Source organism: Diadema setosum, chromosome 9 (genome assembly GCF_964275005.1).
Source record: "Diadema setosum chromosome 9, eeDiaSeto1, whole genome shotgun sequence".
NCBI lineage: Eukaryota > Metazoa > Echinodermata > Echinoidea > Diadematoida > Diadematidae > Diadema > Diadema setosum.
Window position 1 is genome coordinate 15,189,792 of NC_092693.1, and position 27,557 is coordinate 15,217,348.

Here is a 27,557-nt window from a genome sequence, read left to right on the forward strand (position 1 = left end):
ATGGCGGTGCAGCAGCATGTGTCCTGTGGGCGATGCCTCAGCTGTGTGCCGGATATTTCCAATTCGATGCAACTAGCATCTTACGGAGGGTAATCATATAACTGTCAATAATTTCTTTAGTCAATGGAACTTGATGATCGGTGTGAATAGTGACAGATCTCATGATTATGAGCTATGCAAAGACGTGTAAGCGAGCATGACTTATTCAGTGATTGACGACCGACCGGTGAAATTGACATGTGTGTGGTGATCTTGTGCATGTGTGCGTGCGTGTATGTACCGCGCCTGTCTTGGTCCTCGAATCCTCTGCTGTCTGTCTGTGCTTCATGTGGGTATGCGGCATGCTGTGTGGTGGTCGTTTGCTCGCTGGTTTTCCTCCCTCCAATACCGCCAGCCCAGCCCAAAGTGGAAGGAGTAACTATAACTCCTTGGCCAACCCGGTACTACAGGTAGCGTGGGGAAACAATGCCTAACTTATAAGTCAAAGTGGTCGATGGTCCAACTGAATTGGTCTCCATTTGCCGCTTATACCGCATACATTCCCCTTTCAGTAAACTTTACTGTTTTCTACTCCACAATCGAATCGCGCCACTTGCGAAATTGTCAAGAAGTCCCAATTCGCAAAAATAACACTTGCTAAATAGATGATGTATACAGACTCCAGTATGCAAAATGACAGATGGAGTAGAGATGTGCCTTTTCATGCTCTTGTACATGTCATGTACTTTGCAGCATGCAAGAAGCCCTGGACTCTGGGGTCGAGTCAGACCCCAACCTTGGCTAGGGGTTATTGACTGGTCCTTGACCTTGTATTTCATCCTGCTTATTCCGTAAATTTCCAATATGGGGCATTGTTATAACTATTTGATTGTAAGCAAATGTTGAAATTGGCTTCTGTAAATTTGCTTGTGTGCATATATTTTATTGTAAATTAAATTAATAATATTGTAGATTAGATACACAGGTTTGTGGTCATGTCATTCATTTGACCACCTGCAACCGTGTCTACAGTTGTAGTGGACATTTTACCAGAAGAATTGCCTGCTACACTTTAAATTTACCTTGAATTTTAATACCTTGAGTTGAAGTGTCACACCGCCATCTTCACATAGATTGATTGCAAGTGTGGCAGGGTGTAGACTGTAGGGAGCTTTGTAGCCCATTAGTAACCCAATTTGGACAATTTCTTCTTAAAGGACAAGTTCACCTTCATAAACATAAGGATTGAGAGAATGCAGTAATATTAGTAGAACACATCAGTGAAAGTTTGAGGAAAATTGGACAATCGATGCAAAAGTTATGAATTTTAAAAATTTTTGTGTTGGAACCGCTGGATGAGGAGACTACTAAGGCTCGTGATGTCATATGAGTACAACAGTATAAAGAACATGTAAAGAAAATTCAACATATTTTCACTTTTTTCGCATAATGAAAGAGCACTTGACTTCCTCTTTCTAAAGGCAATGGGAATAATATTACCCATAACAGTCAGTAACGAGTCAAGGGAATGTGTACTTTTTTAAAAATACGAAATTTTGTGAAATTCTCTTTATATTTTCCTTATTCTGTTGTACGCATGTGACATCATACACTGCAGTAGTCCTCATCCAGTGGTGACTCCACAAAAACTTCAAAAATTCATAACTTTTGAACGGATTGTCCGATGTTCCACAAACTTTTAATGATGTGTTCTACTAATATTGCTACATTCTCTCAATCCTTATGTTAATGAAGGTGAACTTGTCCTTATAATGTGAGGAGTGTCCGTGATTGGATAACATCTGGGAGTTTGTTCCAGCTATCGACCACTCGTTGGCTGAAGAAATGTTTTCATATGTCCAGGTCTAGAGCATGTCTTGGCAAGTTTCTGGGAATGTCCTCGGGTACCACGATATGTTGCTTTCTGGAAGATGGAGTTTGGGTCAGTATTGTCTATCTGTGCAATGATGAGTTAGGCTTGAATAAGGTCACCCCTCTTCTTTCTGTCTTCCAGAGTTGTAAGATTGAGTATCCTATTAAAGTCTGACTTCATAGGGGAGGTCTTGTAGGTCTAATAGGGATGAGTTTGGTGACCCTGGCCTGCACTTTCTCCAGTATTTTCTTGTCTTTTTCTAGATAATGGACACCAGGCCTGCATACAGTAATCCAAGTGTAGTCTGACAAGTGACATGTAGAGTTTTAGGATAGCACCTCTACTTCTGTATACAAAGTTTCTCTTGATTATTCCCAAGACTATGTTGGCTTTCTTTGCAGCTGCTGCACACTGGGTTGAAACTTTGAGGGATTTGTGAACTAATACTCCAAGGTTTTTTTTTTTTTTTTTTTTTTTTTTTTTTTTTTTTTTTTTTAATCTCTGGTGTTTCTCATAGGGTGGCATTTCCCATGTGGTAGGTGTGATGTGGGTTATGGTATCCCACATGCGTCGACTCGACACTTGTCAGCATTGTATTTTATCTGCCATGTGCTAACTGAATGTCATCTGCAAACTTACTAATGAATGAATTGCCACCCATACCACATTTTATATTCATGTACATCACGTGTATGAGAAAGCAGAGTGGTCTCAATGCTACAGGAGATGGACAATTACTGTGAGAGAGAGACAAAAAAATGACTCTACACTTGTATTGGGTACACATCTCTTTTTCATATACTTATCACCGCACGTGAACTCAATTTTGTTTTCTTTAAATTTTGTCTTATGACAGGTTTGATTTTGTAGCCTTACCAATTGTTCACCCAAGATTCAAGCGTGAATTTGTAGAGGGTAAAGCCAAGGACAGAATAGCTCCATTTGCGAGGTCAGATCTACTTTTACCAAGCCAAGGTGAGTGACACAGGGCATCTGATGGCGGGGAGAAATTCTCAGCATGAATGTCTCCTTAAATATACCTAGATTGCTAATTTTGCCATATATTTAATGTATAGAATGGGGGGGGGGGGGGAAGAGGAAAGTGTTATTCAATAAAGCATGCTCATATTGATAACATTTGATGAATACTGGTGTCTGTGTGTGCTTTGCTAATGAATCCTACCATGATATTGACAATGATTTCAGAAAGAAAGTAGAACATGGTCAACACTGGACATGTGTGACCAGCCATTATAGAAGATTGCTTGGCAATGCCTTTTAACTTTAAAACTAGATCATCTGAATGATGGCTACATGTATGTCTAGTTGTAGGGTACCCAAATTCAAACTTTGGTGTATGATGAGCCTCCTGTCTTGTGCATTTAAACTTGATGCGATGTGGAGTGCATTTAGTTGTATATGTTGTTGGTAATTGTAACTTGCTAACAATTTTTGATATACAGTCCTGTACTTTCAATGACACTTAAATTCAAATCATATCATATAAATGTTTCAGGCATCCAAACAGAAATTGTATTTAGAAGATACCACTTCCAGTGTAGCTGCATATCAGCCTAATCTAAAGAGTGTGTTGGAGATGTACATGTACTTTAGTCACTTGTACTGAATGCAAATCTCAACAATATTGAAAGAATACAGTAGCTTCTTTCTCTGTCCAGCTTCCATAGATTAGAAAAATTACATTTTTTTTTTTCAATGATTGAAAAATAAATGCGTAGAGGATGTGTACTTTTAGATTGATTTGAATTCTTTTTGCATTAGAAATTGTTTCTGTATGATGAGTATTCTTGTTTGTAAGTTTGATATAACGTCTGGTCTGGTCAGGTGTAAGCAGTATTTTTTTTTTTCTTTTGATGGTCCCTCCAATAACTTGATGGTGAATCATCCCTTTTTAAAGTGTGTTTTTTTTTTTCAGTCCATGCACTTTTGTAAGTCTTTTTACATTCCATACATTGTTGGTTGAAGTTGCTTCTCTGTGTAATTGTTTGAAATGTTTTTGTTTTGGGTTTTTTTTTGTTTTTTTTTCAAACCACATGTTATTTCTTGTTTACATTTACTTTGTACAGACTGGAGCTCATTGGTGGTTGGCAAACTTTCTGCCTGGCTTCAGCCTGACTCGGAGAATGCCGTGGTGCGGCTGAATTCCCAGGAGGCACTCCTGCAGGAGTTGAACTATGCTGCCCACCTAAGTCTCCCGGCGGTCCTGGTGCCACTGTCCAGCATCCGATGCGTCAACCTTGCCAGGTGTCTCTTCAGCCACATGCAAGGTCACAGCAACCACCAGGTACACAGGAACACCAAATTCTTAACTGCACCGACAAAAGTAAAGAGAAAGATCTTGCCAGATTTTGTTTGTTTGTATGATTGTTTTTTCTGAAGAAGCAAGATGTTCCCTTTTGTACAGGTAGTAAAAGAAAAATGACTCTTTTTGTTCCTTCAAGTTCTGCTTTTTTTTTCTTCTCAATTGCAACAATCTGTTTGTGTGAGACTAGGTGCAGAGTTACTTCTGTAAATGCATATCCATGTATTTATGTATGATACATATGTACAGTATAGTTTTTGATATTTTGTTTGATGAAGTCAGGAAAATTTGGCAGAGGTGTAACATTCAAGTGGCCATTTTGAAATGAAAGAATTGCCAGCAAAGCCAGTTCTGGAAATACCTCCAAGCAAATCAGGTTGTTACCGACAATTCCTGCCGAATACTACATGTTGCAGCTGCAGCTGGTTGTATGTTCTGCCTGAAAATTGACTCTGTAACCTTGTCATACCCCAGGTATGGATTCAAGTGCCAATCCAAGCCCCGAGTGTAATGACAGATGACCTGATTGAGAATGAGCCTGACCATGGGGACAATGAGAACGAAGCCACGCTATCACGCGACAAGGATCCCTGGCACTGGTGGAACACGTTGAGACGTGCCTGCAACCATCACAAGAGATTAGGCGTCGGTGTGTTTTACTTCCTTTTTCGGAATTTTTATGCCATGATATTGTGTGTAAAGAACACCAAATTATACAACTTGAATTTGAATTGTAACTTCTGTCTTTCTTTCTGCGGATGTGTTCAAAGGTAAAAATCATGTTAATTATGAAATGGCAAAACTGGTATAAAGAGGTAAAAATTGTCCATTTAGGGATATCAATATGTAACACTGGTACATTTTTATATTGTTTAATGCCTTGTTTTATGTGTATTTGTAACTAATATTCTTTTGTAAATATTCATCATACACAATATCTTAAATGCAATATCAGTCTTAAGTCAATCTATCCGTGAGATGAATGTGTCAATTCACCCATGCCCAAGGAATAGTCATAATAATCATGGCATACTCATATTCCAAGTTGCCTAGCGTGTCATGCTCAACCAGTTTCTGCTGCCCTGTGACTGGCTTGGTATAATGTAATATAAATGTTTCTCTTCCGCCAGCCCTGGAGGTGTCACCAGACCTCCCGTCACAGGCTATCCTGGACCGGTGGCTGGGTGAACCCATCAAGTGCGCTATCTTCTCCACGAGCCTCTTCCTGACCAACAAGAAGGGCTTCCCCGTGCTCTCAAAGGCCCACCAGTCCCTCGTCATGCAGCTCTTCAGGGTGAGTTGTAGGGGATGGGGGGCTGCCACGCCCGGCAACCACTGAGGGTAGATATCGGGGACAGGAATACAAAGAGCTGTCATGATGGCATCATATTGTTGAAATCCTAAAGTTGTTAAGTTTATCACCTTTCAAGGAAACAAGAAATAGAATGTCAGCAATGTATGCAACTGCAATAATCAAACTCTTAATGTAAAAGAAAAAAGCTTTTTTTTTTTTTTTTTTAATTTGCCTTATAGCTCATTACATTTTCACAGCCATACTGGGAATATGTGTGTAGGGACTGTCTTATTTACCCAAAATTGACACCTTATATGATCTTTTCATATGATTAATTCAGAAATTGTGAGAGGTTTTTATGAAATACTTGAAAGCCCATTATATTTATAGAGCAGTCACAGCAGCTGTGGAAGAAATTTCATATTGTGTAATACAAAAATCAAACTATTCTGTGTCATCGTTCATTTTTATGATGGCATGTAATTCATGACACTTCCATACATGTGTGGTTGAATATTGGGATGAATGAGAGATTGTTTGGTTTCCATGGCAGCTAAATGTTCAGATGATGATCACAGGAGTGAACAGACACCCAGACAAGGGCATCAAAGCCTACCAGCAGTACATGGACCACCTGTTCCAGTCCCAGCCTCCACTGGGAGGGGTCGATGCCTTTGCCAAGGGTTATGAGGATTACCTTCAGTGTCCTCTACAGGTGAGTTGGTCTTGGAGCCCCTGTACCATTATGGAGAGTTTGGTTAAAGGACAAGTTCACCTTCATAAACATAAGGATAGAGAGAATGTAGCTATATTAGTAGAACACATCATCGAAAGTTTGAGGAAAATCGGACAATCCGTTCAAAAGTTATGAATTTTTAAAGTTTTTGTGCAGTCACCTCGCTGGATGAGAAGACTACTGCAGTGTATGATGTCACAAGTGTACAACAATTAGCAAAATATAAAGAGAATTTCACAAAATTTCAGCTTTTGAAAAAAGTACACATTCCCTTTACTAGTTACTGACATATGTTATGGGTAATATCATTCCCCCTGCCTTCAGAAAGAGGCAAGTCACGTGCTCTTTTATTATGCGAAAAAAAGTGAAAATATGTTGAATTTTCTGTATATTTTCTTTATACTGTTGTACGCATATGACATCACAAGCTGTAGTAGTCTCTTCATCCAGTGGTTCCAACACAAAAATTAAAAAAATTCATAACTTTCGCATCGATTATCCAATTTTCCTCAAACTTTCACTGATGTGTTATACTAATATTGCTGCATTCTCTCAATCCTCATGTCTATGAAGATGAACTTGTCCTTTAACCCTAAAAGGGGGGGGGGGAGGAATCCGCCCCCCCCTCGACGTTTCGCGCTATAATTCTGTAACGCGAGAAGGCCTCGTCGCAAGGCTTCTTGACTTTATTTGTTCAAGTCTCGCCCAACTTTTGAGACCAAATTTGCAACGTCCGCGCATACTTTTGCAAAGCCACGCCCATTTTTGTAAGGGAATGTCGCCCCAAAACGGGCACAATTTTGTGATTTTGTGTACATTTCCTATGGAAAACAGTGCTCTGTCATGAATGTCATAAAAACCTGATTATTTTTACAATTAATCACTTTCATTTATCAATTTTGTGCTAATTATGGTAGAAAAGTGGTCAGTGCCAATTTACAATGAAAAACAATGAAAAAACAAAAGTTGAAAAACAAAGAAATACATAAGAAATTCTGAAAACAATAAAATACATAAGAATTGAAATGAGTTTTGGAACTTTTTGTGATGTACAATTGTTGAATATGCTAAAACAGATATACAGATCAAAAATTAGACTCTCAATGCTTTTAATTAGGCTAAAATATGATCTTGAGCTTAATTTGCATAAGTAATTAATTAAAATTAGAAATTCATTGTTTCAAAAAATCTTATGACACAATCTTGTAGATTATGACATGGGTCTCAGGCATGCAAAATTTCATTGCTATCGCACCACCGATGGCCGAGATCTTGGGGGGGTCTGAGCATAGCAAAAAAAGCCTGGCCCCTTTAGGGTTAAGGACTCCTTCCTAACTAGCTTGCAAACTTTGCAAACTATGCAAAGGTTTGTGTTGTGTCTGCCTCTACCTTGAGGGTTCAGTGCATTTTGAGGCTGCTGTTTCACTTGATTGGCCCTCTTCTGCTTTCTGTCTATTTCTTTATCTCTCCTTCCCCCCCCCCCCTTCTCTGATATCTTCTTCTTGGCCATGTAGTTACTAGTAAGTTTATATCTTTTTTATCATTACTGAAATCTAAATTATTGATGATTGCAATCTGTGAGCCATGGGTGTAAAGTTGCTGGGTGGCATCACCAGAGTATATTCCAGAGTGTTGATAAAGGAACTGTAGGATATCCCGTACTGTAAAAGTGGAAATTTTTGCATTGTGGTAATTTTGGGTTTTTCGTTCAACCAGAAACTAGAGCAAAATCAAAAGCACACAAAATGTTTTCTTGTTGTATGTACCACTTTGTAATGTCTTGGTTCCATGGAAATAAAAACATGTGAATTCATCTTGGCAGAGCGCGAAAAATTACTCGCATGTAAATATTCACTCTTACCGTGACTCATAATGCTTCTGTTTGCAGCCGCTGTCTGACAACTTAGAGTCACAGACGTACGAGATCTTTGAGAAGGACCCAGTTAAGTACACACGCTATCAGGAAGCTGTCTACAAAGCTCTAATGGAATCAGTGTCAGAGGCACAAAAGTCTTCCACTAAGACGTGAGTTTGCAGTTATATCCCATATTTTGCTGTGCTTTATTCTTGTACCTACCCATTGTTTGTAGAGATGATTCTAGGAGTATATCCTTCAAAGAGCGAAGTTTCTTATTGAAATGGGTGTGGCAAAATTTAAAGAAACAACCCAAAAGAAAACAACAAAACACAAACATATCACTTTGATGTTGTGGTCACATGACCATACTGATAACAGATGACATACAGGTGCCCATTGAATACCTATTTTGGTGACTTGTTGATTATCATTCGGTTGCAAATTTTGTGAAATTTGTCAGATTTTGCTCAATATTTGCTACAATATTACTTTGTTTCACTCCAATCATTGATTGTAGATTTCTCCTCCACGATGTTTGTCTCACCAGCTGTACATACAGTCAAGCTGACCATGGAAGGGAAACATAAAGGTAGCCTTTATGAACAGATGGCAACTGTAGAAAGGTTACACTTGTAGGTTTCTTTCCTGGAAAGTTGTAGATTTTTCATGACATGCAAAGATGCAGCTTCGATAAGATTATGCATGGTGTCCTCCAACAGGGTAATAATGGTCTTAGGAGCTGGAAGAGGCCCTCTGGTGACAGCATCACTAAAGGCAGCAGAGCAGGCAGACAGGAAAGTGCACGTTTACGCAGTTGAGAAGAATCCCAATGCAGCTGTGACGTGAGTAGAGAATTAAACTTTATGGAGATTTGTCTCCTTTAAAAATGAAATTCTTCTTGAAAGTAGTGTACTGAAACAGCAAATTCCAGATATTAGCTTAAACACTTATAAAAGTAAAGTTAATTATCAAGTATGTCGTGCTGTTACCACAGAATTCACTTGTGAAAATGGGTTTGTTGACAATACGTCATAGTCAATTTGACCTTCATTGTTCTAAAAGTACTGCAAGTTAAATATGGCTAGAGTTTTTTTTACAGATTTTCCTCAATGCCAGGACAATTGTTGATACAGTTGCAATGAAAAAAGCAGTGAGCATAATGCTTTCCTGTTTCATTTTCCACATCAGGCTCTTCAGTCTAAAGGAGGACAAGTGGGGTGACATGGTTACTGTGGTGCAGAGTGACATGCGGGAATGGAAGGCGCCGGAGAAGGCGGACATCATCGTCAGCGAGCTGCTAGGGTCCTTTGGTGACAACGAGCTCTCACCAGAATGTCTAGATGGAGCACAGCCTTTCCTCAAAGGCAGGTTTCCCTCATTTCTTTCGTGAGAGCCAATTGGTAATTCTCATTGATAGGGGGAAGGGGGGGGGGGGGGGCAGAGGGAGAGGCACAAGGGGGTCCATGCATGTCATGTTCTATCATGGCAGATGTTTAGTGTGACATAAGTCATTGCACTTCATGCGTAGCAAAGGTTAGGTACAAATATTGATTGGCTCTATAGTGTTAGGATATATAATTTGTTGTAAAGTCAGTGAATTCATGTGCAGTTGCAGTTGTTACCAACTGCATTATCAAAGGATTCATTTCTCTAGCTCTTTCCCAATGATTACACTGTAATGTATTGTAAGCAATTTTTGTTTTGAAGTCCTTTTGCACCATATGGATATGTGTTTCTCTCGTCTGTTTCTCAATGCACAGCTAATATTGCTGATTGCAGTTTAAAAATGTTGTAGGGATATTGAATCTAGGACTTCTCATGGTCAGGGGTTCCCCCCTAAGCACCCGTAGTTTTACTCTAATGTAGTCAAATGCTGTAGGGATATTGAATCTGGGGCTTTTTATGGCCGGGGTTCCCCATAAGCACCCACAGTTTTGCTCTAATGTAGTTTAATGCTGTAGGGATATTGAATCTAGGGTTTCTCATGGTCAGGGGTTTCCCCATCAATAAGCACCCATAGTTTTACTTTGATAGTCGCTGTCACTACTTCACTTCAGGTGCAATATGAATGTCATGGTCAACACGAAGACAATCAGAGAAATTAGGAAGCAATAGTAATAACGAATCATGTTTTGCATTGAAAATACCTATCAGATATCTTTGGGAATACAATCTACCTGCACATGAAAATACATGTAGGTGATGGCTTTCTTGAAGTAAATCTGAAGATTGCCCTTGCACAGAGAATCCATTTCTAACAGTATATTTCTGTATGTTTCCCATTTTCCCCCTACAGATAGCTGTATCAGCATTCCATGTAAATACACATCATATCTAAGCCCTCTCATGTCACACAAGCTCTACAATGAAGTCAAGTTGTGCAAAGAGAAGGACAAGAATCCTGAGGTAAGTGTTGTAGCTTTTATCCAAGCTACTGGGATAGTTATTCTGTGTCATATGGACTATTCTTTATACAGAGTGTACGATGATTTTACTTCAGTCACCGTTTGCCATCTTGAATGGAAAGGCCACCCCATATCCAAATTGAATCAGCAAGATAGATTAATCTGGAACAAAGGAGTGTCTTTAGAATTGGGCAGCACTTAGCGCTTTTTTAGAAGTTTCATAAGTATCTCTTCCATATATTATTTAGCCCATCATATTCTTTCTTTTGTTGTGTTAAATTATTTGTTATTGCCTGTATGTATTACATGATATATTCATACATTTTGTATTACTTCCTATGTTTGATGTATATTTATTACTCATAGGCCTTTTTAGGCCAGCCATCCGTGTGACGGGTGGGATTTTCAAATAAAGACTAAACTAAACTAAACTATGTGTTCACAAAAGTGATGTTTTGGCACTATGTATGCATGTGGATAAGACAATGATGTCAGTGTTTCACTCCTGACCTGTTGATTTGTACATATGACATGCAAATCATGTGGGGTATTTTTTTGCATCTCCATTCCCCTCAGAAGCTGTCATTGCTAAGTTGTAAGAACTTTTAAAACTGGTATGTTGAGCATTTGATTTGTTTCCCCCCCCCCCCCCCTCCCCCCGCCCACGAGAAAAAATAATTAGTGGAGATTTGTGTGCAGGTCAGGTAGAGACTCATTTTACCTGGTGAGCTTATATCATAATCATTTCACGTAATTGACATATGAGATTGCCACTAAAGTCATTGTTATGTGAAAGCTACTGAAACTGTGAAGCTACCCCATTTTATCTCTATTTCTGTGCCCTATGTAATAAAACTATTAACCAATGTAACTGATACTTGGTGTCTTTGAGCTGTCACTTTATATCAAAGTCATACTAAACATGACGTGACTCTCCACTTTAATCCATGTCAATTGCTTTCATCCGCTTTGAATTGTAGGCCCATTTTGAGACGCCCTACGTGGTTCGCCTCCAGAATGTGGCCATCCTTGACAAGCCGCAGCCAGTGTTCACCTTCACCCACCCGGCCAAGCAGCCGGCCGACAACCAGCGCTACAAGCACCTGACCTTCACCGTGTCGGAGGACGCCGAACTCCACGGCTTTGCTGGATACTTTGACACCGCCCTCTATGGTGATATCATGCTCAGTAAGTCTTGTCTCCAAACTCTTATCACCCCCCCCCCCCCCCAAACATCCTTTGGTAGCGTAATGAATGCTTGTTGATACCAGGGAATTCAAGAATTGCAACATCTTTCTCACTTTACCCATCATTTTGAAGATGTTAAATAGCATTTCCTCTAGATCCACATCCAGAAGTCGATGTAGTTTGTCAAATAAAAACATTCAAACATTCTGACACAATGAAGGTTAGTATATGAAAGTCACCCTTTGGGCAAATTTTATTGCTGTCTTTTTCATTTCCTTTGTTGCAGATTAAAAACATTCAGTTGCAGTTCAATACATTGTATAAGCTAACACTGAAAGTAAGGGATGATAGATGAGGAGGAAGAACATAGGCAGGTCTGTTGTCTTTAGATTCAGAACCTGCCAATAACAGGTCTGCGAGTATCTCTGTGTCTGTGCATCACAGTGGACATTTACACAGGGATGATATTTAGTTTGTTTAGTTGCGAATTGTAGAATGATGCATATATATTTTTTTCATGAAAACAATGGAGACTTAAGACTGTGCACTTTTCAACTGAAAAGATTCTACAAGAAACTACTGTTAAAAGTGGATATTTTCGCGCAACTAATTTCTCGCGCTTGGCCGGGTCAGAAGAGTTTCGTGTGTTTTTAATTCCACGGAATCAAGACATCACGCACAGGAACGTATGGCAAGCAAAAATATTTGTGTGCTTTTATTTTCGTGCTAGTATCTGGTTGTGCGAAATGCGCAAAAATTTCAACACCACGAAAATTTCCACTTTTACAGTAACAGCTGACCAGAACCTGTGCAACAACCGCACTCATTTTGTTAACCTTTTTGAAAAAATAATAATAATAATAATAAATCCTCATGATATTGCATATGGTTTGTCCCTCCTCTTCCAGGTACTGAACCAAGCACATACTCAGAAGGAATGTTTAGCTGGTTCCCAATATTCTTTCCATTAAAAGTAAGTAAAGGCTGTCTACTGATTACTTTTTGATGAAATTCTGAATGGTGATGCGTGTCAGAAGCAGGAGTAAAATGTAGTGAGTTTGATGATGGTGGTATTACTCGTGGAAATTTTCTCTGCACCAACTGCATGTTTTGCAAAAATCTTTCAAAACAGTCAGGATATTAATTGTATTTATGCAGAGTGATTTCTTCAAAGCAAATTGATTTTTTATTAAGTTTCAAATGAAAGGACTACTAGTATATGGAGTTAAGAATTAGCAAATTATTCACCAAAATATATTTGATACCGGGGCGGATCTAGGAATTCCGTAAAGGGGATACACCTTTAGAAAATTAAAGGGAGGCACACGCCCACCCCCCCCCCCATTTTTTCTTTTTATTAGGTGATCCGAGTATCCTCTCGGATCACCTTCTCTATCTGTACGGATTCTTTCTTCTTCTTCTTCTTCTTCTTCTTCTTCTTTCTCCTCAAAAGTTGTGGACAAGTTAGCTCAGAAAGTGCTCTTCCTATCAATGTCAAAATTATACCATACATGTATCATCTCCCAAAGACGGCAATCGAACTAAAATCAAAGTGATCAGTCGACCGTGACGTCACTATGACGTCATTATATGAAAACACATTCTCAATCATATCTCTTTAATGGAATGAAAATTTTCAATGAAATTTACGTCACATATTTTTCAAGTCAAGCGCATTCTACTCATATAATCAAAATTCATATTTTGTCTTAAAACGTGCGCGTATGCGCGCGTTGAAATATTTGTGAGCTCAAATTTTTTTTGCACACGTTTCAGACCAATAGGAGCATTTTTTGAAAAATTGAAAAAATTGGACGGACGTGTACGCGCGCGCACATATACGCACGCACAGCTCATACGCAATAGAAATTTCCCGTTTTTTCACATTTATCGGATGCCTGAAATGTCAAGGAATATTTCTACCAAGTTTCAAGTTAATCCGACTCAATATGACGTCACACGGGTCGTCAAAGTTGAAATTCCGCGCGCGCGTCAATGGCGATATACAGTGCAACAATGCCAAAAAACCGCCAATTTTGAATCCGATTTTACTCGTCAGGATGGACGGTGACCCCCCATTTTCTTTACATATTCTGAAAGCTGATGAGTTGTACATGTCGTTTCATGGGTTGGCAATGCTGGAAAAATGATGAAAAGATATCAAATTTCTTAATAAAGTAAAAAAAGTAAATTTTCAAAATGACGTCATCAAATTTTAAGTTCACTCAAGCGTATCTCACTTATTCTTTTGTTGATTTTCTTCCAAATTTCAATATGTTGTAGCTTATTTAATGGTCCTTCAGTCACATAATAACAACATTTTGATTGGATGACGGCATCACCTCGTAAAAAGGGATTAAAAGTAACATTGTCAAATTTGACCAGTTTACGTGTTATCTCTATGGGAGTGCAGTTTTTCTGGAAATGAAAACTGACATGACTATCTTTATTGAGCACTAGCTCACTTATGCTTCGGTGAATTTCTCCCATATTTTAGTATGTTGTAGCTGAGACTTTGGGCTATCGTAAGTGTGCCCTTCGTTTTTTTTATGCCTCCGCCACGAAGTGGTGCCGGAGGCATTATGTTTTCGGGTTGTCCGTCCGTCCGTCCTTCCGTCCGTCCGTAATGAATTTTGTGGACAAGGTAACTATCGAAACCTGTTGAGGTATCCTAATGAAACTTGGCATGTATGTGTATTAGGGGGTGAAGTTGTGCCTATCAACTTTTGGGTGCACATGCTCAAGGTCAAAGGTCAAAAGGTCAAGGTCAAATACATAAAATTTCACTATTTCCAACATCTCTATTGAATGCCTGAAGATATTTTCTTGAAACTTAGTGTATACATGTACTCAATTAAGATTCTCTGGTGAAAGTTTGGGTCATGAGGTCAAAGGTCAAAGGTCAAAAGATCAGGGTCAAATACATAAAATTTCACTATTTCCACCATATCTATTGAATGCCTGAAGAGATTTTCTTGAAACTTAGTGTATACATGTATTACCCAATTAAGATTCTCTGGTGAAGGAGGCTCAATATGGCGGACAAGTAGAGAACACGCGTCGGGGGTACGCTCGCATATTTGTCAACTTTTCATCGGATTAAATTCAGCTTTTGATTTTGTTACTCTGCTCATTGTAAACCATGAATGGTCGGCCAAAGTCACGGGAACCTCCAAGTCTGGAAAACTCGCCTGTAAAGAAAAAACCAGCAAAAAACCCTGAAGTCTCTCGTCTCCATTCAGCTAGTACCACTACCAGTACAAGTTCAGTTCAGCCGGTCATGGCGGATGCGGGGAACAGAGCCCCACAGTGGTTTGTGGAATTCGAGCATCGGCAGGAGGCGAGGTTCGCTGAGTTGCTACAGGCCCAGCAAGCGCTGCGCTTTGATGTGGATAATGTCGTCGATGACGTAGCTAAGCTGAAAACAGAGCTAGAACAGGCTAATGCAAAAATCGATGACCTCGAGAACAGAAGCCGACGCAACAATGTTGTGATTTGGGGGGTACCAGAAGGTGCAGAAAAAGGAGCTCGCGATTGTGTACAGTTCGTAGAAGACCTCCTCGCCGGCGCTGTGGGCCCGACGGCTGTTCAGCGCGCCCATCGCTCTGGCCAGCCACCAGCAGCTGCTGAAAACGGACGGAGGAAACCCCGCCCAATCCATGTTGGATTTGCAACATACAGGGAAAAGGAAACAGCTCGAAGAAAGCTGATCGAAGTATTCAAGGGAAAAGCTGATGGAGCAAAGATGTATGTAGCAGATGATTACAGCAAGAGAGTTCAGGAGATGAGGAGGAAGAATCTGCCAAAGCTTAAAGATCTGAGGGGGAGGGGCATCAAAGCATTTTTCGTCTATCCGGCTACAATCAAAATCAGGGATGCCAACGGCCGACTGACAAGCCCGCAAGATTAGATGTTACACCTAGGGACATGATCACGGAGGCTTTATATTCCTTGACTGAGGACGCTGGTCAACGAATTATACAGGTTTTTGACTCTTGCTATATGAGCAATAATTAGTCAGATGTTCAAGTAACTGACTGTACAGAGCTCTCCCGATAAATGGTCCCTTATGTTCATGTACATATGCCATCGTTTTGTACCACTTACCGCCAATATTTTTTGCTTGCCTTTTTTCTCTCTCCTTCTCTACCTAATTCCTTTTTTGTCACACTTCAGTGTTTGTTCATTGGTTCAAACGCTTATTTACATGTATATTTATGTGTTACTGACTCAGTGGTATTTTCTTTTGCATTTGCAGTTTTCATAATACCTTCAGTATGCTCAGTAAGAAGTTTTCTATGTGGAAACAACATCTTTTAATTTAAGAATGGTACACAATGTCTCTTAAAATAACTACTTTTAATTGTAGGGGGCTCCAGGATCGATTCAAGCGAAAGAAGATATTTAAGTTTTTACACCAAAGAAAGGATGACATAATTTTACTCCAGGAAACTCACTCTCTTGACGAAAACTTGCAAATGTGGACATCAGAATGGGGCGGGAAAATGTACATTAATAGTGCCACCTCCAATTCTAGAGGCGTAGCAATTTTGTTTAAACCTGGATTAAATATTGTGATATCCCATGTTCATTCTGACGAAAATGGTAGAGTTCTTATTTTAGATGTACTAGTGGAAAAATTGATGTTAAAGTTAGTAAATGTTTATGCCCCCAACCAGGATGATCCAGATTTTTTTTAGACTTATTTGCTAATATCGATGATAGTGATCAATCCAACGTTATTCTAGGTGGCGATTTGAATTTAGCTATGGGTCCCTTGGATTACCGGGGATCTCGTACTCAACATGGTAATTTAAGATCAAGGAATATTTTTTCATATCTGGTAGATGAATATAATTTAAATGACATGTGGCGTTCAATGCACCCCACAGACAGGGTATTTACGAGACACCAACAAAATCCCTTAGCCCTTTCAAGGCTTGACTATATATTTGTGTCAAACAGTATTTTAGCAAATGTTTTGAGTAGCACAATATCGAATGGATTGGCATCAGATCATTCAGTTGTCACTATAGACTTGTCTATTGGAGTTCCTCAGAGGGGCAGGGGATACTGGAAATTGAACTGTTATTTACTTCAGAGAGATGCTGATTTTATTAAGTACATTAAGGTAAAGATTGAGGAATTTAAAAAGGATCACGTTGAATCATCTTGTAATCCCCATGTAATTTGGGACTCTTTGAAAAGTACTATAGTAGGTTATTGTATGGAATATTCGGCTCGGAAAAAGAAAGAGCAAATCAAGGAAAAAAGAAAATTGGAAGATGAAATTGAAATTTTAAGGCAAAGGCTCAATAAGTCACAAAATGACTCAGAGTGTACTGAATTAATTCAAGCATTAGATAATCTCGGAAAAAAGTTGGAAGACATATATGATTTAGAAACGGCTGGTGCTATAGTTAGATCTCGAGTGAAGTGGGCTGAGGAAGGTGAGAAAAGCACCAAATATTTCTGTAATTTAGAAAAGAGACATGCAGAAAAGAAAAATATTTTTATGTTGAAAAACACAGATGATTCTCTAATAGTGAACCCCAAGAATATCATGGAAGAATTACACGGTTTTTATTCTACATTGTATTCCTCCCACTGGTCTGAAGAGTCTAGAACAGAGACGGATACTTTTTTTGAAGGATTAGACATCCCAGTATTTTCAAATGACCAAAAAGAAAAACTCAATCAACCACTGACAAAAGTTGAAATATTCAATGCAATTAAGTCGATGCCAGGTAATAAATGCCCTGGCTTAGATGGTCTGCCCAAAGAATTCTATGTTGTATTCTTTAATGATATTTATGATTTATTAATGAACTCCTATAATTATTCATTTAGAAAAGGCTGCATGTCCCAGACACAAAGGAATGGAATTATTTCTCTCTTGCCAAAGAAAGATAAGGACCCATTGTATGTTAAGAATTATAGACCAATTTCGTTACTTAATGTTGACTATAAGATAATTGCTAAATGTTTTGCCCTGAGACTTAAGTCCTTTTTGTTAGACGTTGTCCACAAAAATCAATCTGGTTTTTTGAAAGGCAGGAATATAGCCCATAATATTCGTTTAATTATTGATTTGATTGATTACACTAATTCTCATGATGTTCCTGGTGCTTTATTATTGTTAGATATAGAGAAGGCATTTGACAGTGTGGAACATGAATATCTTTATAAAGTTCTGGATCGTTTCAATGTTGGTCATGATTTTTTAACTTGGATTAAATGTTTTTACAATAACAGGAGTAGTTATATTCTAAATAATGGATATTTGTCACCAGTAGTTCATTTGGAAAGAGGAATATTTCAAGGATGCCCAATATCCCCATACCTATTTCTCTTAGCGATAGAAATTTTAGGTATTTCAATAAGAAGTAATCCTAGCATAAAGGGCATTCAAATCGGGGGTGATGAATATAAACTTAGCATGTATGCTGATGACACAACTTGTTTTTTGAATGGAGAATTGGAGTCTATCAATAATCTTTTTGATACACTGGAGAAATTTGGGTCTTTTTCTGGTTGTAAGGTTAATGTAACAAAAAGTGAAGGGATTTGGTTGGGTTCTCAGAAAAAATCGAAGGAAAAACCGTATAGTGAAAAAGGGCTGATTTGGAATAATTCAACATTTTCCTGTTTGGGGATAAAGTTCTCTTTGGATTTGAATTTACTTTTTGAATTGAATCATAACAAGAAAGTGGGTGGTATTGAGCAGACCTTAAACTGCTGGCGTTCAAGATCCCTGTCTCTTATAGGGAAGGTAACTGTTGTTAAGACTCTTGTAATGCCCAAATTATTGTTTTTATTTACTACTCTGTGCATCCATATTCCTGAACAATTTTTTAAAAAGTTGGAACACTCATTCTTTAAATTTATTTGGTCAGGTGGCAACGATAGGATAAAACGAAAATTTTTATACAATGAATATGATTATTGTGGCTTAAAAATGGTAGATATTAGGGCATTTGCTCTGGCCCAAAAACTAGTGTGGTCTAGATACATTTTGAACGAGGATTTCAACAGTGATTGGAAGCAAATCGAGTTAAATAATCTCTCAGAATTTCATGTAGATCCTTTCATTTTATTCAGAACAAGTGCTCCTAATAAGCTTTTAAAGAATGTAAATGTTCAGCTTGCTGAAACCCTTAAGGTCTGGTATGCGTTTAAAAGTAAGCAGTTGGGTAAAATGGATTTGAATGAGATGCATAAACTAGACAGTTTATGGTTTAATAGAAATATTTGTTTGAAAACGAAGAAATATTTTTATTATGCTGAATGGTATGATAAAGGTATAAAAACAGTACAGGATTTGCTTTTTGACAGTAAACGTTTTAAGGAATTTTTTGAACTGGTGTTGGAATTTGACATCTCAATACGTGATAGAAGGAAATATCATTTCCTTATTAAGGCCATCCCTTTACTTGGAGCATGGTCCAATGATTTAAGGGACCCATATGATGTAGTTGTCAGTAAGTTATGTAGTTGCAAGAGTCTTACAAAATTTTCATATTCAATTTTTAAAGACCAATTACTACCTCTGGATAGAAGCAGAAAGTGGAATAATATTTTTGGTGTAGAGGTAAATGATGAGGAATGGACACTGATTCATAGAAACAACCTTAGATGTACAATTGAAACTCAGTTAAGGTCCTTTTATGTTAAAACTTTCCATAGAGCTATAGCCACTAATGAATTTCTGTATAAGATTAAGAGGTCTGATACAGACCTATGTAGTCTCTGCAATCAAATAGAAGACTCAATTCAGCATTTCATGGTTGAATGTACCGCTGTCAATCAACTTTGGAAATGTTTGGAAAAATATTTGAGTGCAAAATTAGGGGACCAACTACAATTTTCTTCCTTTCAAAGGCTGTTTGGGTGTAACAAGGAGCAAACAAATTATCTATGTATTAACTTCTTTCTTTTATGTACTCGATTTTATATCTATCGATGTAAATTTAAAAAGGAGAAACCTAATTTCCAACCACTTCTCTCCTTTTTTAAGTCAAAATATAAGTCAGAATACCTGATTGCTCTCAAAAACGATAAGATTAGTCAACATTTGCAAAAGTTTAGTTTTGTTTTATAAAGTACATACCATTGTAAGAATTCATGTGTTTCCAGTAAGCCAGGAGTTGAATACTATCATTCAAAGCTGTTCTTGATGAAGTTCATAACAACTGCATATGTACATGTTAAAAAGGCATCTCATACACTGTTGCAGTCTGGCCCGCGGGATTCCCAGTGGCCCCCTACTGGGGTGGTCGTTCTCGTCTGTTTTATCAATCAGGAGTCTTGAAGCAGCCTGGGTTTATGTTTGCATGGATGGCGGTGTCGACAGGTTCGCTGTAGGTCCGGAGGTCGGGGCAGTAAATCGAGCAGTAAATCAGTCGGTTAGTGGTCGGGTTGCTGGTCATCCTGGGGGGAGGCCCGAATATTGGTAGTTCACGATACATCATAGTGGATACCCGCGGGCCAGCATATTTTAATTTAACTGTGACTGTGTTATTTTGTTATTTTTCTTTTTCTTCTTTTTTTTCTCTCTTTTATTTCTTTCTTATGTCTTATTTTTCAGTGCTTTTGTTGCCTCAAGTGTGTTTATATTTATTTTTGTACATATGTTATTATTGTTCAATAAAAACATAAAAAAAAAAAAAAAAAAAAAAAAAAAAAAAAAAAAAAAAAGATTCTCTGGTGAAAGTTTGGGTCATGAGGTCAAAGGTCAAAAGGTCAGGGTCAAATACATAAAATTTCACTATTTCCACCATATCTACTGAATGCCTGAAGATATTTTCTTTAAACTTAGTGTATACATGTATTACCCAATTAAGATTCTCTGGTGAAAGTTTGGGTCATGAGGTCAAAGGTCAAAAGTTCAAAAGGTCAAAAGGTCAAGTAACAATATTAAAACTTCTTTTTTTTTCTCGGTACCTTGGAAAATTGTTCAAGGTGTCTTCATGGAACATAGTATATACATGTACTGACTGGAAGTGATTATCTAGAGAATGTAGGGTTCATGGGGTCAAAGGTCAGGGGTCAAAGGTCAAGTGCAAGACTTCAAAATTTTACTATTACCCTCATATGTATGCAATGCCAGCAGGGTTATTTTTTTACACTTGGTGTATGCGTGTGTAACCTAATAGAAATTCTCTGGAAAGTTTTTTTTTTTCTCTTTTTGCCTCAAAGGTCAAAAGGTCAAAGATCAAGTGAAAGTGCTGAACTAACTTTTTCCTCCATGTCTCGGAAGTGGCTCAAGTTACCTTGAAACTTAGTACATATTATGCATGTTCTACCTGAAAGTAATTATCTTATGAATTTTAGGGTCAAGGGCCAGATGAAAATGGTAACACTAACAATTTACTATTCAATTCAGAAATTGCACTTTTTCTCCACACCTGTACCTTGAAAATTACTCAATGCCTAAATGTATGAATGGGTCAAAGTCAAGTTAAAGTCCTTAAATCCCTAGATACATGCTCTCTTATTCATCCAATTAAACCTACGTCAAGGAAGGTGAACATTCAACACATTTGTGACAAACTTGTCATTCCAATATTTTGCCAATTTTGTGGAAATGTAATCACACAGTGTCCACATGTACTATCTAGACCTATTGGGAAAATCATGCATTATGGCGGAGGCATACCAGTCGCCAAAGCGACATTTCTAGTTCATACGGAGTCGGCATCACGTCCAAAAACTTGGTTGAAATTAAAGCTTATCTTCGATGTATTGAAATATTTCTTCCTTTCTGCAACTTTCTTTGCAATAACTCAAGAAAAACATACCCTATCACCACCATATTTTGCACATGTTTAGTTCATGTCACGTACATTATTTCACAAAATAACAACTACTTGATCAGACACCATCTGGGTTATGTAAGTTAGGGTCAAAGGTCATAAATATTTTATCCTGTATCTTGGTGAATACATGTCCTTTCTTTCCCATATTTTGCACACGTAAAGACCATGTTACAAGGATCATTTCACAAAATAACCATTTTTGGCTCAGAGGCCATCTTGTCTGTGCAAAGTGGGGTCAAAGGTCATATGTACTTCTTCCTGTATCTTCGTTATGACGTGTTATCTCTATGGGAAGGAATTTTTCTAGATGTGAAAATTGACCTGATTGTCTTTATCGATGACTAGCTCACTTATCCTTCGGTGAATTTCTTCCAGATTTTAGTATGTTGTAGCCAATTTAATACTCTTTAAGTTTTGTTCAATCAAAGTTTTAATCGGATGATGTCTTCACCTCGTGAAAATGGATATAATGTAACCTTGTCAAATTTAACCAGTTTACGTGTTATCTCTATGGGAGGGAATTTTTCTGGAAATGAAAATTGACATGACGGTCTTTATCGAGCACTAGCTCACTTACTCTTCTGTGAATTTCTCCCAGATTTTAACATGTTGTAGCTGAGACTTTGGGCTATCGTCAGCGTTTCTTCATTTTTTCATACGACGCCGAGATCACGTCAAAAATCTTGGTTGAAATCAAACTTATCTTCGATGTATTGAGATATTTCTTTTTCTCTGCAACTTTCTTTGCAATAACTCAAGAAAAACAGCCCCTATCATCCCCATATTTTGCACATGTTTAGTTCATGTCACATACATTATTTCATAAAATAACAACTACTTGATCAGACACCATCTTGGGTATGTAAATTAGGGTCAAAGGTCACAAATGTTTCATCCTGTATCTTGGTGAATACATGTCTTATCTTTCCCATATTTTGCACACGCAAAGATCATGTTACAAGAATCATTTCACAAAATAACCACTTTTTGCTCAGATGCCATCTAGGTTGTGCAAAGTGGGGTCAAAGGTCATATGTACTTGTTGCTGTATCTTCGTTATAGTGTATACAGATTTGGTACCAAAGATGGCAGATATGACTCCCTTTTCTAAATGAGAATCCAAACATCACACAGCCAATGTCTCTGAACACAGATGAAACCTGCATGGTCATGCCTTTGCGATCAGGACTCGAATCATTGATTAAAAAAAAATCGGATCACCTTAATTTGTCAGTGATGACAAATTACAATCTCTAGTTTCTTTTGTTTTGGCAAAGAATAGACAGGGGGAGCGTGCCGGGACGCTCCCCTCTGCATCCACCACTGCTTGATAGATAAGCAGACCATTGAGCATTTTTTCTTAGTTATATAGTATAGGCATGAATTTGTTCATGCCAATAGTACACTTTATATTTAATTCCCTGGGTGCCTCAAAATAGTCACAATTGCAATATGAAGTTTGCTTCATTTCTGTCATCAGTTCAAAACAAATTTTCAAACCCATTGATTTCACCAATGTTTCCTGAAGCAGTTGAAAGCCTTTGTGATTGGAAATATCAGAGAAATTACACCTGTCATTACAATCTTTGGCTGTCTTATGAAGAATATGAAAGGGAAATTTCTCATCATGGTTTATCAGTAACACTTTTTATACAAATAGTTCATCACGACTTCTGCCTATCATAATTTGATTTGTTGTATGTGGTTGCTAAGGAAGCGGCTAATGCTTGTATTAAGCAAGCAACCATGGGACGTGTGGTTTAAGTCCCCTTTGAATGACATGACATTGTCAAACAGGTGCCATAGAACACCATTGTTTTGAGTTACATAGAGGCGTAATGCAAATGTTCTTGGTCGTACATTCAGGCTCAAGTCAGAATTTAGGACAGATGAATGTAAATGTTCATTCTTTTTCATGCTTTTTTCCCCCAGACACCAGTCCACTTGAAAGCAAATTCTCAAGTGACCGTCCACTTCTGGAGAAATTGCCGCAGCCGGAGCGTGTGGTACGAGTGGTGCTTGACCGATCCCGTGGCCACACCCATCCACAATATCAACGGCCAGTCGTATACCATCAGCTTGTGATGCCGATGGATCCTCTCCCCTCCTATTTGTCAATTCAGCCAAGTGTTCCAAGCAACATGTAAAAGAGCAGTATGACTGTAATTATTTATCATCTGCCGGCTTCTCTGAATAAAAGCGTAACAGACTGAATGACATCATGTCTGCATCTCATTCCTGAATCTATTCAAATCTATTCACGACTAACATTTGCCGAATAGTATACTATATTTTATCTGCAGAATTGAATATTTCTCCTGGAGGCTCTTGAATGAATTTGAAGATCTATGTTTCTGACATAATCTGGCCTACATGTGATACACAGACTTAAGCTTAACATTGGCAATGCTTGTGCAAGATTACGTAAGGCTGTGATAGCATGCTAGGCATGATAAGTGTGTCTGAGACCATTTCACTTGCTGTATCTTCAGCATTTTTTTAACATGGAAAACTTTTTTTTTTTTTTTTTGCGGCCTGACATTACTTATCATATCAGCAAAATTCTGATTAGTAAACAAATAAATGTTAGCACATGCAAAAATAGCCTGGTAAAATGTACTGAATATAAATGAGTGAAACATCCAGTCGCATGAAATACAGTGCTTGGTGCACATTATGCAGTCAGCACTGAAAGAATAAATCATGTAGTAATGGTACACTCTTTAAAGTGTCTTGAAAGTAATTGCAAAATATCATATTGGCATTTAGCCGATCGGAATCGAGATGTTCTCATGCCCCATATACATATAAAACTTAACTGTGATTACAGTCATAACCTACACATGTGCATTTGTGTACTACATGTTGTGATTCAATAAACTTGTGATGTGTAGACTGTTACCCAAAATGCATTGCAGGTATCAAATCAGTCAGCGATTGGATCGCATAGGACGCATACAGGGCATGATGGATTTCCTGTAGGGGCAGAGATGGATGGAATTATCGTTTGCATTGCTTTATCAGTATCAGATGCTGAGCTTCAATTAATCCTTTGTATGCCGGGGGCTTTAGGCAGTGTGTACAATGCTATGGAGCTTTCTGTGTGCCAGTCAGCACTCACAACACACAAAGGGTTAAAGACCCAGTGGTGCGGGGAGACCATGCAGTGGGAAGGGAGGCCGAACTCTGATAAAGTCAGAAATCCCTGTATCAAATCGTGTACAGCTTCGCAACGCAGCACAAATGTAGCCAAATAATCTCAATTGGAGTTGAATGTTACGGATCATACGGGATGAGCGTACGCTTTGGTGCACGTATTGGCGATGGGCAATTCTATTCTAGCACACCCGCGCTAGTCGTGGTTTTCTAATGTACCCCGGTGGGCAGCAAATGCAGATTGATTCAATTGGGCTATCCTTTTCTCCCCATGCTACCCGGTCTTTAATTTTATTTGCAGCATTATACCTCTACTTCTGACGATTGATATCGTAGTTTTAGTCAGGACATACAGGGCGTAATAGCAATATTCTATGATGTGTTATGTGCAAGATTTTCTCTACATCCAAATTATGACCAAGGTATCTTCGGGAGCTAGGTCTTGACATGTACTCTCCTGTTCTCTCCTCAATGTGTACTACTTTCTTGAATGTTTAGAGATGATTGTGTAACTTTTATGGTATGCATTTAATAATATATGATGTGAAAAAAGTATGGCATGGTACTGTTTGTAGTAATTCATACACAATCTGCTTTACAAACCAAAACTAGAGTGATTTAATGATGCATGAAAGAACGAATAAAGAATGATGTCACTCTCAGTGGAAGATAAAAGAGGTGGCACTGGGAAAGGTTTATTCATATATACAGAATATACACACGCACACACACACAAAAAAAACAGACAAATCCTGAATTACCCAAACTCTTCGTTATTTGTCATTACTATGAAAGTGTTCTTCAGATGCGAGTCATTTCTCAGTAGTAAGTTTTGTGAGGTTCCGTTTGTCCTGTCAACATCGTGCTTGCCTAATTCTCTCTTGTATTCCTAACCCACATGCTCTTCATATTTCACGACGAATTTGCTCCAAAGAGTTGCAACAGTGTCAGATTTATTTTGCCCTGAATTATTTGAGGGTCGTCTGCTCACGAGCTGCCAAGTTCATTCATAAATGTGATGCTGCAAACCAAAACCTTAGTTTGAGAGCCAAAGTTGAAAAAAAAAAAGTGGAAAAAGTCTGAGAAATTATTGTCAGTACAAATTTGCTGCCAAAGTCTGCTGTGAAAGTGGTCAGAAATCTGATTGGTAACATTCCATCTGGGCAGGCAGTTGTGCAAAAAGACAAAGTGTAGGTCTTACGCCTTGCCACTATCATTGTTGTTTTTGTTAAAAGATTCCAGTGGTTTTGGTTGATTTAATGCATGGCTGTTGAATGATACAAATTTGGTATGTGTATGCAGAAGAATGCAATGCTGGAAAGCATAACAAATACCAGTTTATTTGTTTCTTTAATATTCATTCTAAAAAGTTCAAGATGTAATAGTGGGATGTACAGTGTGCAAAAAGCTAAGGACCAGCGTTGGCTGTTTGCAACTCCCTATTCATTTGGACTTGTGCTAGACTATAATTAAAGCTACTTCAAAAGGCATCAGAGTAATGATTCGGATGCAGGTAATTGAATGTGAAATGTATGTAGCCACATTGCATATATTCTAATTCTTCAACATGACCGACATGAAAATCTTTGTTGAAGACCACATACTTGTAGCAGTATACTGTGGTATCTTCATGCTTTGTACTTTTTGGCACTTTTGGACACTGCCTTCTGAAGTATGTGCTGGGTTCACAAGTCATTGTTCTTATTCCACCTGACCAGTATGTACCAATGAAGCACAGTGACCGACTTAGTACAACAATAGCATTAATAAGCATGCCCCAATGCAGGACATTTATGGCACAAAGGCAGTATTGTGTGTGTGTAACAGTGGAATCCCCTATAAGACTCATTGTTATGGACAGTGGTAATAATGACTAATATGAGTGCATGTCCTCTGCAGATTTTTGTGTTGCATTGCCCAAGCAAATATTCCTCCAGTCCTCGATTCCTCATCGGGGTACAATTATACTGAATAGAGCGTCTAGTAGCTGTGCGTTACAGTGACCCAGTATTATGTAATAGTGATGCAGCTATATGTAGACATGGTTATTAATCAACTACCCACACCCAAACCTGTTTTGGCTTCTCACTTTGGATGTGTCAAAGCCTCGTCCATGCCACCTTTTTATTTATTTATTTTCTTCTCTTTTTTTTTGGCAGTTTTCTGGCTTGTAGCCAGCATAATTATGCCATGTACCACCACACGAGCCCTTTGGACAAGGTTATGTGATATGAAGATAATCTGGAATCAAACGCATAAAATAGTGTTCTGTATGTTGAATTTATACCTGAATCATATACGGTGTTTTGTTTCCAAGTGTGTCTGTGTGATTACTGTGGATTCTTCCAGAGTGACAAAATAATGTGCATTTTTGACAGTATACTTATATGTATTCCAGGACATTATACATCTAGATTGTGTCGTCGTATTCTTCCAGGTGTGTTTCAGTACCTTAGATCCATCAGCGTGGTGTAGAGTGATCCAACGTGTCCAAAGCGATACATCACAGCCTTAAATCGTTAGTTTCATCAGGTTCGATGGTGATTGATACAGCTTTAATGTGTTTCTTTTGGTTGTTTGCGTAACAATAAGATAAGGACGCAAGCCCAGGAGAAAAGCAGCAACCGTGACTGAGCGTCGTGAGCCTAATTGAGTATCTAGCTCATTTTGCATTGTTGCTCTACCTAGCTGTGCATATTTATTTTCAAATGTATGGCTATATCTTGGAAAGAGATTTTTTTTTTTTTCAAGTGCATCTCTCAAAGCCTTCAGTTTTGTATTGCTATTCAGCTGAACTGAGTTCATATTTTATAGTTTTCTATGGAACTTGGCAGCCTTGGTAGGCCTATGTTCTTTCTATTGCTCATTTCATTTAATACCTTGTGTCCAATAAATGTGACTGCACAACTACTTTCAGTATATGTTTG

General features: G+C 38.3%; 1 protein-coding gene across 1 annotated transcript; it reads left to right on the forward strand.

The window, feature by feature from the left end:
• Positions 1-27,540, forward strand: LOC140233459 (protein arginine N-methyltransferase 5-like). The gene is made up of 13 exons (XM_072313576.1): positions 1-89; positions 2,709-2,827; positions 3,940-4,157; positions 4,650-4,824; positions 5,306-5,469; positions 6,023-6,184; positions 8,094-8,230; positions 8,783-8,905; positions 9,252-9,427; positions 10,360-10,469; positions 11,449-11,656; positions 12,565-12,629; positions 23,407-27,540. The coding sequence occupies exons 1-13, from the start codon at positions 1-3 to the stop codon at positions 23,557-23,559; spliced, it is 1,899 nt and encodes a 632-aa protein (XP_072169677.1). The 3' UTR covers positions 23,560-27,540.
• Positions 27,541-27,557: the final 17 nt, after the last annotated feature.